The sequence below is a fragment of the Mastacembelus armatus genome, chromosome 5 (genome assembly GCF_900324485.2).
Source record: "Mastacembelus armatus chromosome 5, fMasArm1.2, whole genome shotgun sequence".
Taxonomy (NCBI): domain Eukaryota; kingdom Metazoa; phylum Chordata; class Actinopteri; order Synbranchiformes; family Mastacembelidae; genus Mastacembelus; species Mastacembelus armatus.
In genome coordinates this window covers 7,748,539-7,760,975 of record NC_046637.1, presented here as the reverse complement: position 1 = coordinate 7,760,975, position 12,437 = coordinate 7,748,539, and the positions used below count along the sequence as shown (strand labels likewise).

At 38.2% G+C, this 12,437-nt stretch overlaps 3 protein-coding genes across 3 annotated transcripts; all 3 read right to left on the bottom strand.

Moving 5' to 3' along the window:
• Positions 1-79: 79 nt before the first annotated feature.
• On the bottom strand, positions 80-3,391 carry LOC113129896 (elastase-1-like). Its single transcript, XM_026306108.1, has 7 exons — positions 3,325-3,391; positions 3,110-3,210; positions 2,227-2,327; positions 1,839-1,964; positions 1,177-1,313; positions 871-1,013; positions 80-256 (listed from the first exon to the last, which is right to left on the bottom strand). Exons 1-7 carry the CDS (start codon positions 3,362-3,364, stop codon positions 95-97), a joined length of 810 nt encoding a protein of 269 aa, XP_026161893.1. The 5' UTR covers positions 3,365-3,391; the 3' UTR covers positions 80-94.
• Positions 3,392-6,226: 2,835 nt separating this feature from the next.
• On the bottom strand, positions 6,227-9,364 carry LOC113129888 (elastase-1-like). Its single transcript, XM_026306101.1, has 8 exons — positions 9,325-9,364; positions 9,072-9,175; positions 8,575-8,675; positions 7,804-7,929; positions 7,331-7,467; positions 7,110-7,252; positions 6,504-6,653; positions 6,227-6,352 (listed from the first exon to the last, which is right to left on the bottom strand). Exons 1-8 carry the CDS (start codon positions 9,362-9,364, stop codon positions 6,335-6,337), a joined length of 819 nt encoding a protein of 272 aa, XP_026161886.1. The 3' UTR covers positions 6,227-6,334.
• Positions 9,365-9,758: 394 nt separating this feature from the next.
• LOC113130332 (elastase-1-like) lies at positions 9,759-12,315 on the bottom strand. Its single transcript, XM_026306859.1, has 8 exons — positions 12,271-12,315; positions 11,951-12,048; positions 11,683-11,783; positions 11,159-11,284; positions 10,816-10,952; positions 10,565-10,707; positions 10,213-10,362; positions 9,759-9,909 (listed from the first exon to the last, which is right to left on the bottom strand). Exons 1-8 carry the CDS (start codon positions 12,308-12,310, stop codon positions 9,898-9,900), a joined length of 807 nt encoding a protein of 268 aa, XP_026162644.1. The 5' UTR covers positions 12,311-12,315; the 3' UTR covers positions 9,759-9,897.
• Positions 12,316-12,437: the final 122 nt, after the last annotated feature.

Here is a 12,437-nt window from a genome sequence, read left to right as displayed (position 1 = left end):
CTTTAACTCAAATTATGTAAAATCTACAGTGATTGAACTATATCATGTTTGAATGTTTTTCACACTAATGCGCTTTGACATTTATGGGTTAGTGTTAAATACTGACGCTGTTCATCCAGCTGATATAGGCAGAGACACGGGTGAAGACAGTTGGCTTCCTGTAAGCGTTGCAGCCAGATGAGGACACAAAGCTGGTCACACCGTGGACAACCCACTGTCCATTGACACTGCAGTTGAGGGGGCCACCAGAGTCACCCTGCATTTAGAGAAAACACATCACAAGCAAGACTCAGGACTCAATCAATGGATTTATTTCACCAATTTTGAGCACAATGGGAAACCCATAAATCATTTACCAATATTCTCTTTTAATCTCATACAACCTTCTGAAAGTTTGTGCAAACCATGACTTTGCAAGACATTGAGATTTTATGCAGTTTAAGCACAAGCCTGGATCATTGTAACTGACTTATGCCCCTGCTGATGCAGCAAGTGATCCTGCATGTGTCCTCCAAAATATCTTCCTTGACAGAAAGGGTTCAGACCTCATCTCAGTGGGACACATTTAGTTCAATTTTGTCATGGTGGAGTTAGGCTGAATTCTGACAATTTCCTTCTGGTGTTTCCCCCAGTTTCCTTATACCCATGAATCATTCCTGCTTTCTTTATCACAGAAACATCACATGGGATACAATGTTTTAAAGTGTGGCTTGAAAGTGATAGCCTGTAATAGCTCTGAAGCTCTAGTGATGGTGTCTCCATAATCTGGCATACCCAAATATTAGTCTTACAATATTTAATCAGTGGAGTACTTTTCTAAGTTCTAGAAAATACTACATCTGAGGACATCCACAGTTCTCATAGACTCACCTGGCAACCAGAGTTGCTGCCACCACCAGCACAGACCATGGAGGTCTTCACAGTGCTGCCCCACCATCCAGAGCTGGAGCAGGTCTGATAGTCAACAGTAGGCAGGTAGGCCTGTTTCAGCAGAGCAGACAGTTGTCCTCCAGCTGGGGACAGCAGAAATAAGACATCGTACAACTGTGATAAACCTTGTGACAGCAGGATCATACATTGCTGTGACATTGTGTACAGATAGCTTGATTACTGCATTGAAGTACTGAACTGAATACTGGCTTTTAACATGTAAATTGATCAATGTGTCAAACTCACTCTGGGTGCGTCCCCATCCAGTGATGTAGCAGTTGTTGTTGTTGGGCAGGATCTGATCAGAGGGAGGCAGCTGGGCGAGCTGGACGTAGGTGTTGAGAGTGGCATCAGAAGACAGACGCAGGAGAGCAATGTCCCACCTGAGGGTCAGAACATCAAGGTCTCAGATCAGTGAGTAATAAATCTTTTATGTTGACTGAACTCATAAAAAATATCCTGTAATGTCCTGGGGTAACAGTAGGCTATTGTTTTTCTTCCAGTGGAACTTGTCCAGGGCAGCAAATAATTATTACTTCATTATTAATCTGCCACTTAATGATTTTTTTTCTAGAGCCAGATATGATTATTGAAATTCATTGGTTTTGTCTGACCTTTGTCCAGAATTTAAATATATATTTACAATCTTCTGGAAAATGGAACTATTTGTTAATTTATCTTGACCAATGAAAATAGCTGTTGATTAATTTTCTGTCAACTAATGTAATAATATACTGGGTGTTTTGCCTGTTTATGTTGAGAGGAATAAGTCTTGTAAAATTTAAGTCAATTTTTTCCATTACTTACACGCACATACAAATAACAAAATAGTTTACATGATATGTGATGTATATATATATCAATATTTGCTAATTCATTTGGAGAAGAAATTCACAGTAACCACTAACCCTCCAGCAACATTGTTTCTGTTCCAGTTGGGGTGGATATAGACACGACTCACACTCTTGTACTGCTCTCTGCCCTCATTGGAGTTGATGTTGTGATCTCCAAGAACAACACGCCAGGTCCTGGAGCTGTGAGCATGTAAAAAATGAAAATTTTCAGTCTTCCACTCATCCTGTCTGGTAAATAGCAATCTGGTATGTTAGAATTTTACTTAAAAGCTATGTTGCTGATATCCAGTAAGTCAAATTTAAAAATGAAATGTCTTAGCTATGCACTTTAACCACCAGGATATATAATATTCTATCAGAACACACATCTTGCTACTTGCTCATTCATTTTATCTACTAGTTTTACATTCAGCAGCTGTTCTGTGATGCATGAAACTCTCACGTGTCCACACAGTGAGCAGCAGTCATGACCCATCCTCTTCTAATGAGGCTTCCTCCACAGGTGTGGGAGAAGCTGCTGCCAGACTGGTACTGAAGAGAGATCTAACCAAAAAAAACAACACAGAGCATTACTACTGAAATGAAGCACTAATATTTTTGCAAAATGTGTCTTGTCCTTATTCTTACCTATGAAAAAAAGAACCATCTTATATACCTGATGATTTTGTGATTGCCTATTTTACATGGCAAAGGTTTTGAAATAATGTGACTTAAGTAGTTGAAGAATAGTGGTGGGAAATAACTATATACATATACTATATACATGTACTGGACTATTTCTAATTTATGCATAGTGAGTACTTTATGTTTTTGACTTTATGTTTTTTTTTTTTACTTTTATTTGGAGAGATTTTTAAGAACTTTTACTTGTTAAGGTACAGTCACACCAGTTTTTCCTTCCCATTCATGACTGTGTCAAACAGGGTGAGACATTTGTTCCTGGTCAGAAATGGGTCTCCTTTGCTTCCAAACTGAATTTATCAGCCCACTTGGAGACAGGGTGGGATCAGGAAGAACACAGTGCATTATCATACATTATTGGTCAGTGTGTTATCATACATTATTGGTCAGTGTGTTGGAGGCTAATCATATTAATTTCACCAGTGGCTGTAAGAGTCACTAGAAAAACATGAATGCATTTATTATACAAGATGCTACAACTGCCAATAGTGAACAGCAAGTCACAAACATACCATCCCAGTGAAGTTGTTACTTTACTGCATGATTATTGGGCCCAGAGTATTTTCAAGTTGCAGTATTACTGCTTTTATTAAAGTGAGATATCCACTTCTCTTCCATTACTGTGGAGTCAAATAATACTATACCTGCCAGGGCCAGGAGTTGGGTTTGGCCACCTCACCTCCCACAACTCTTTCCTGAGCATTTTCCTCCAAGTACCTGGGCTGGGGCTCCAGCTCAGCCAGCACTGAGAAAAGCAGAAGCACAGGAATCATAACACCCAGACATTGTGTATCCAAGTGAGTCATGAGTTAAGACTTTTCAGAATGTCAAAGTAGAGAACGAATTAGACAGTTCTTACCGAGGGCTGCGAGGGAGGTCAAAACAATGAACCTGAACATGTCTACAGTGTCCTGAAACTATCTGCACTGGACTTCTGTCCTCTGCTCTTTTATATCCTCAGGTGTGTGTGTCTGTGTGTGTGTGTAGGTGTGTGTGTGAGAGAGAGAGAGACATGCCCAACTGCGTCTTTCTCACAGTTATCACTACAATGAATCCAATTATGGAACAGCTGACTCAGCTGTTGAATCTTTCCACTTTTAACGTTAGTGTTAATGTGTTGTTCTTCACTATTCTCACTACTTCTATGTCATATTATGACCTCATCAAGTAAATGTTATTATTAATAATATCAGTAACAAATAATATGTTTTCTTTCAATAACCCAATATCACAAATTTGTCTCAAGCTGCTTTACAGCTTGCATCACTGTCTACCTTTAGATGCTCAAGTCTTTTTTCACTGCTTTAAGAACAACATACCTCCTGTCAAAGGTAGAAAGGGCCTCAAAACAGTACACGATACACTGTGACATTTCTCCAAGTGCACCCGTGCTATGGTTTTGTTTTCTTTCTGCCTGTGTGGAAAGCCAGAGGCAATCAATGTTTGGGACTGGTCCCAGAAAGAACCATTTTTATACATAATTATGTAGTATTTCCATGGTCAGAGAAAGATTACCATCACACATGCCACTTCAAAAGTGTCTTTCATTATATATTCATGGTTGAGTAGAATGTGTTTTGCTGTTTCTCACCAGAAACATAAACCACGCTAGTACTGGTTTCAGAATAAAAGTATAAGTTAGTTAAGGATTTACAGAATTCCTTCCATATGCACTGTGAAGCAAATGTGTTATATGAGCAGATCAGGCATAGAGCTCATACTTTAGGCCATTATTGAGCCACATCTTGCTTTGAAATGGCCACAGACTCATAATACATAAAAATAGGTACATGCATTACCACAGAAATACATACTGTGGTTAAAGCTACTCTAAAACCAACAACAGGCTATATAAGCTGGACAGAAAGCTGAGCTCTATATTCATAAAGTTAAGATGAGAACACACAGAGAGGAGTTACAGTAATAGGATTATAATTTATGTGTATCCTTGCATGTTACAAGTTGTTGATTAATATAGATTGATATCAGTGTTTTAAGCTTAACACGCCTGAGGGTACAGTGCAGTATTTCACTTTAAGCTTTTGATAAGTATTCATGAGGCCCTGTAGAATTGATGTTATTATTCTATGTACATTCCAGTGTTGGTAGGATACAGTAAAAAAGGCTGCTGCAGCAAATGGCTTGGTTTAAAGGGTAAACTGTTGTGTTAGACATAGTTTATTCAGGCACCAGGGAATAAATTACATCTTAAGTCTGCTGATTCAGATTTGGATGTGTACATTGCAAATTCAATACTGATACTGATACTGACATTGATACTGACATTGTGTCAGTATCACATTCCAGGAACTACACATAACCTACAGTGCTGTTCTTTACTACTCTAGTGTTCAAGCTGCAAATTCCAACTACATATCGTGGAGCAGTTGAGCAACACTGAAACTCTGGCCCTCACCTGTAACATGCTATGTTATCAGCTCTTCTCTAACAACCACCTCAATATCTCAAAAGCTAATATGTTATATCATTTTTGTGTACAAAACCTGTAGGTATTCACTGTTTTATGGGGGGGGGGGGGGGGGGGGTTATTTAGTAATCTAGTAATTTACTAGATAGTTGTCTGTTTACTTTTACAATGTCAAAATTAGCTGCATTGTTTCTTTGATTAACTATAATTGAGAATGTAATAATGTGTTAACAGTGGGATGTCTAGTTAGTATGTAGAGCATGTTGTGGTGTAAAAAATTCTTTATTTCAACTTTAAAAAATCTTTCTAGAAACACCCACTACAGCAGTCCTCTAAAAACAAATGTGGGAGCATGCAAATAATACCTAATATGTCCTCACAAATTATGGTTACATTAACTTCCAGGCAGGAACTGCTTTACTTTTTTTTTTTGGAAGTGTTTCAAGGTCTAAATGCAACATTCAATAAAATAACATTAATCTCAAACATTCCCTAACATTTATTAGATTTTATATAAAAGGATGTAGGAATTGGAAATTTGAGGAAAGAAAGGAGCACTGAAGATAGTGAAGACTTTTAAAAAAACATTTAGGAAATACAATGTATAATGACTTCACCAGCCACAGAAGTCTGTCGGTGAAGAGTTGTTATTGCACAGCTGCAACATGTGTGTGGTTCTCACTAGGCAGAATGTGCCACCATGTACCATTAGTTCTCACTGCAGCCTTTTCCTGCTATAACGCCACAGCCAACCAACACAAAGCTAACAACATGGGTAACCCAAACCATCTGCCTATTAATCACCAATAAAGACCAGTTTTACAGTATCTGACCAGATTCAGATGACTGCAAAAAAGAAGACAGAACTTTAATTTGAAAAGTAACAAAAATAATACAAAAAGAAAGGCTAACTGAAAGAAAATACAACAAAATACACGTCAACATTTATTTAGGTCTGCTGGATGCCAAGACTCAGAATCAGAACAAATTTGCATTATGTCAAAAAAACAAAAGTGTATACTCAGTGCATTGTCTGTGTATATTTGGCCTGTTTCTGTCACAAAGTTAACTTGCTGAGTGCTGACAATGCTTACATACTGCTGTGAATAGGAAATGTAGAATAGGATGCCTTATAAAACAGTTAGGCAGTTATATAAATGAAGGGATTTATCTTCATGGTGATCTGTCATACATAATATCACAGACTATTTACAAGTATAGGAATATGAAATGCCACTGTCAAAGAAATATTTAGAGATGACTTCATAATTAGTCATTGATTGAGCTGACAATCAGCCATTTATGGATACAAAGCAGTTTAATAAAACACAGATTTGCTTTTGGACAGTTTTATTTGGCAAAAATTTGAACAGGCAAATTATCTGTAGATGTATAACAAGCTCAAGCCAAAGTATTTTGTCTTGCAAAAAATATATCCATCTCATGAACTGTTTATGACCTGGAAGAAGAATATTTCATATATTTAGTGTATAATAATATTCATCTTAAATTCAAATAATCCAGGTTTGTGAACTGCAATATATTGAACATGTGATCAACGTTAAAAGTGCAGTTTTTCCCTGTATTGCTTCCTTGTTTTCATTACTGACCAAGTTCATCCATGTGATGTAGGCAGAAACACGGGTGAAGACAGTGGGCTTCTGAGGAGTGTTACATCCCATCCCAGACACAAAACTGGCAACACCATGGACATACCAACTGTTGTTCACTTGGCAGCTTAGAGGGCCACCAAAGTCACCCTGGAGTGAAATAACCAACAGCTGTTAAATACACACAGATATACTCTATAAATACACTTTTTTGTTGTTGTTATTTTGAGCGCATTCTGTTTTAGGACACTCTGGGTCAGCCTCACTTTGTGACTCATAAAGATGGGTGTGTATTTTCACAATGGTTAAAAGAAACTAAATCTAATCTAAATCTATATTCTCCTCGGAATGCTTCTATAACAGGGAAGAGGAGTCTCTTTCTGTGGAAATTTTGTGCAACACACAGCAGATGAATCATCAAGTGTCATAAACTGATATAAGAATATACCATGTTTTGCATTTGGCCGGGCTGATTGTATTATTATTATTATTAATCAGATACAGTATGCTTGTGAGTGTGATTGGTTTGATTAGATGTGCGTTTAATAGATATAGTTTTCAGGATATTTGTAGAATTTTCATATTTTTTTTCAGTACCATACTCACATTGCATCCTGATTTTGAACCTCCTCCTGCACAGATCATAGTGGTCTTCACAGTGCTTCCCCACCAGCCAGAGCTGGTGCAGGTCTCATGATCGACAATAGGAAGGTAGGCCTGCATCATTGTGGCAGTCATGCTTCCACCAGCTAAAGATACAGAGCATGTGTAAAATATTGATAGTTCAAAGTTAGACTTGTGAATGCGAGCAGTTGTGTCATACTCACTGGAGGTGCGTCCATATCCAGTGATGTAGCAGGGGTTGTTGTGGGGCAGGATCTCACCGATCTGGGGCAGAGAGGCCAGTTTCACGTACGAGGTCAGGGTTACCTCAGAAGACATCCGCAACAGAGCGATGTCATTACTAATGATTAAATGATGGGACTGTTATACAGACTGTTATACAGCATATAGTTATTCACAACACAGAACTGTCCTATTGTAATCAGCATCACCAGAAACTTGTTGACCAAATATAACCTTTAAATACTATATGATACAAACAGAAAACATCATAAAGCCATAATTACATTCAAAGGCAGTTAACCTTAATAGATCTATGAAAACTTGTTGTTACTAACCAACACTCCTACTTCTGTGGAACCAAGAAGTTAAACTAAATAAGAAACATCAACTAATATAATTACTGTCTGTGAGAATTATAGATACTAGACTGCAATAACAAACAGAGTAGACCCACCCAGAGGAAATGCTGTTACTGTTCCATTCGGGATGGATATGTACACTGATCACATTCCTGAATTGCTCTGTTCCATCACTATGGTGCAGAACACGATCTCCAAGGACCACACGGAAAGAGCTGGAACTGTTTTTGTTTTGTTTGAATTAGTTTATTTGTTTCCACAGTTCAACATTGGACTCAAAGACAAAAGAACAAAACCAGTGAATGAAAATAAAACAAGTGTCTGCAGTAATGGTTCTGTCAGGCTGTCCTTAGGCACAGCAATGCTTGGCCTCATGGTTATGGTAAGCTGTTTACAATGACATTAAGGATGGTTATCATATTTAATATTTCCCATATTTGTGTTACAATGCCTGTATTTCCTTATTAGCGACAAACAGAAAGTTCAGCTGATATATATATATATGTAAGTATACAGCACCATGGTCTTTAGGGTATATCTGAAAAACATGAACAGCTGTACAAAGTTTGGTGCCAATCCAATTACTAGATATTGAGATATTTTACTAGCTAATATACAAAAACACTGACCTATTGGTGGCACTAGAAAAAAAGTCAGGGGAGCCCATAAAGATTAGGCCCTTCTGGGCATCACGGTTACCTCATGCAAAGTTCTTAGCAATTCATTTAGTAGTTGTCAAGTTAATTCAGTTTTATGGTGGACCAACCAACAGACCACTATGATCCTGGCTCTGACAATGTGTTGGATATTACAGTTATATCAGAATAATATGTGGTTTACTATACAATAATAGTTGTATCTGTTACCCAAACACACAGTGAGCAGCGGTCATGACCCATCCTCTTCTGATGAGTGTTCCTCCACAGAAATGGTGATAGGACCCATCTGAGTTGTACTGGAGAGAGACCTGGAAAAGGACTCACAAAATTCCCTCATCAAGTAAATGAAGTGTGGCAGAGAGGTGTATGACATGCAACAAAGGTCCTCCAGCCAGGAATCAATTTGCAGGCACTGTGGCTAGATGGTATGTGCATCTAACTCACGGCAGGACAAAGAATTATGTTACCCAGAATCTAAAACAGTCCATTTAAGAACAATTTTCTCATTAGCAGTTATCATATTGCAGATAAAAACCAGCCATTCTAGAAACAGATCTGAGATCCGCAGAGGTCTCGGATTTCAAACTTTTAAAATAGTTTCAAATATTTTAGTTTCATCTAATACCATACTGAGTGGAATAAACAGGATCTTGCACTTACATAACTGGTTTCTACTTGTTTTGCCTGGCTATGTGATACTATACCTGCCACGGCCAGGAGGTGTGATATGGCACTACTTCACCTCCCACAACTCTTCCTGCGGTGTTGCTCACTGAGTAGCTGGACTGCAGATCCAGCTCAGCCAGCACTGCAGCACAGGAGGAAACTGGTCAAAACACCACTGAATATGGTTCTCTGTTGTGTTAATTATACCTATTTCTTATCATATGCTACAAGGATTCTATTTTTGAGCAGTAGATTATGAACAGTGAACAGTGACTTCTTGACAGTTCTTACCCATGGCTGTGAGCATCGTGAACAGTAGAAACACAAGCATGTCTGCAGAATTGTGACATTTCTAAATGCGTATCTCCTTTTATACACTGAGCTGACCTTCATTTTATGAGGACCATCTGCTGAGTGTGGCAGTAGTCAGCAATGCACCTGCTGTCCATCTCACACTTTATCACTGTTTGTGATAGTGACCGACAACATGTTGCTACATCATATGCATTTACTGAAATATAAAAACTAAACTAAGGTTTGTGGCAACACTTAGCAATTTATGTGGGTCCATGTTGCATAAAATCAACCCATGAAATAGTGTTTTTCGATTTCCCTTTATGCATGTTTTCTTTGATTCCTAAAGCGGAGGACCTAACCTATGTGTCATACGATACATAACTGTGTTACATAAACTGTTGGTTGGAAAAATTTGCCATAATGCAAAATTAATTGATTATTTTTTATTTAATTTTAATTTATTTTTATAAAATGAGACCAGACAAGTGAAGAAGCAAAGTGGATGAAAATATGGTTTAATGCAGTCTCTCAGTGTCTTCAAGTGCTGTAATAGAGTTGAGACTAGCTTTACTTCATGATCTAGAAAAACACAAGAGTGAAAAATGATTAAACATATGAAACCCAAAACAATATGACAAAATTCCACAAATTCCACAAAACCCCCTCAATAATAGCATTTCTGTAGCAATGCTACACAGTTTTTTGTTCATGATCTGGAGGAAGAAAATTCCATATATTCAGTGTATAATAATATTTAGCTTAATTCAGCTTAATTTCAAATGCACCACTACAATATCTTAGAAGAGTGTGGTGTTCAATGTTAAAAGTACAATTATGTTTTCTTTTTTTTTCCTTGTGTTTAATTGAGTTTTCCTTACTGACCGTGTCAATCCATTCAATGTAGGCAGACACACGAGTGAAGGCAGTGGGCTTCTTTGGAGTGTTGCATCCCAGGCTAGACACAAAGCTGGCAATACCATGGACATAGTATTTTCCGTTAACTAGGCAGTTCAGAGGACCACCAGAGTCCCCCTGAGAGGAATGACATTACAGAAAGCATCTTTAGTTTCAGAAATGCAATAATAGTGTATAATATAGGCTATAGTTCTTGTTTTTAATCTTTAAATCTTTAACTAATTATAGTTTATTGATGTACATGTAAAAAAAAAAAATGTTATAGTCTTTATAGTAATAATATTTTTGTTTTTTTGTTTTCTCATAGAAGACTACTCACGTTGCATCCAGACTCAGCGCCACCACCAGCACAAATCATAGTAGTTTTGATGGTGCTGCCCCACCAGTCAGAGCTGGAACAGGTCTTATAGTCAACCACAGGAAGATATGCCTGCTTAAGCTGGTGGGACAGGCTGCCACCAGCTGGACAGGGCGAAATGAGAAAATCAAGATACAATAAGCTTTATACAGAGGACCTAACCGTAGAACTGAAACTGACTGAAACATGCTCCAGAAAGAGCTTTAACTCACTGGAGGTGCGTCCCCATCCTGTAATGTAGCAGAGGTTGTTGTGGGGCAGAATCTGGCCAGAGGGAGGCAGAGAGCCCAGCTGAACGTAGGAATTCAGGGCGGCATCAGGGGACAGACGCAGAAGGGCAATGTCATACCTGAGGTGGAGATCCAAAGCTCAAACAGGAGGATTCATAAATAACTCTGGGTAGTTCATTTTGTCTCTTGAATTGATACTTGAGAAATGGGTTTCTTTTAAAATATTATAATCCAAGATAGCTGTTAGAACCTTAACTTATACCCCCCTATTAAAATCAAGAAAAGCATTTTGGCATTAAAGCTTGTGAATCTAAGAAATTCTCACCCATTTGAAACGCTGCTGCGGTCCCATTTGGGGTGGATGTAAACCTGGCTGACTTCCATGATCTGCTCTGTGCCACTGTGGCTGTTGAGGTCATGTTCACCAAGAACAACACGCCATGTCATGCTGCTGCAGTATTTTAAAAAAGAGAAGCAAAGATGTAATTAACAGTGATGGGAAATAATTGTGACTCCAATTTGAATTTAACTTAAAAAAAGACTGCATGATTATATTATATTACTTCTAGGTTGGTTTATGTCTACATTTGTTTGGAGACTTTTCTTTCTTTATGATCCAATAAATCAATCCCCTTTTGTATGTGACAGTTATAAATGGGGCTGTGAGAAGCTGGTGACATTTAAAAACAAATAAATCATAGCTGGGTCTCGAGATAAGATTAAGCAATGAATTTTGAACAAAAGATTCAGGGTTTTTTTCCATCTAAATCAAAAATAATTAAGAAAAGTGTCCAAATACAACTAAAACCAATGCAATGGAAAACACTCACTAGACAATCATTAAGTTACCTGTCCACACAGTGAGCAGCAGTCATAACCCAGCCTTTCTGAATCAGAGTTCCTCCACATGTGTGGTAGTAATTGCTGCCAGATCTGTACTGAAGAGAGATCTAAAGGGGGGAAACAGACCTGAGTTTGTATAAAAATATTACAAGTTTGATTCATAAATCTATTGGCTCTGTATTAGCACACTCTCTTTACATGTCATTTACTCTTTCTATTGAAACTGTAGATCAAACATGAATGTTTTCATTCAGATTGTGTTACTGTAGGTTACCTGCCAGGGCCAGGAGTTGGGTCTAGCCACGTCACCTCCCACAACCCTTGCAAAGTTGTCCTCCAGATACCTGGGCTGGGGCTCCAACTCACCCAGCACTGGTAAAAAATGACAAAAACAGAAATCAGGGCAGCAAGTGTGTAATGGTAGATCACATTATCTAAAGCTGCTGTGTCTTAACTAAACTATAAATAGGTTTCTAACTGGTTGGCTGCAAGTCCAATAAACTGGCTGACTAATAACGGAGCATAATAGAGGTAATGAGACAGAAAGAGAATAAGGAAGGCTACAGTGTATGGTGTGTCCTGTCATTTTCTTACCTATGGCTGCAAGACCTGCGCACACAAGTAATCTCAGCATGTCTGTAGTGCTTCAGAATGTTTCTGCAAGGACCAAATGCTTCCTTTATACCTCAGTTTGGCCTTCAATTGATGCAGAAAGGTGTGGCTGTGACAAAAGTTAGGTATGCACCTGTGGTCTATCACAG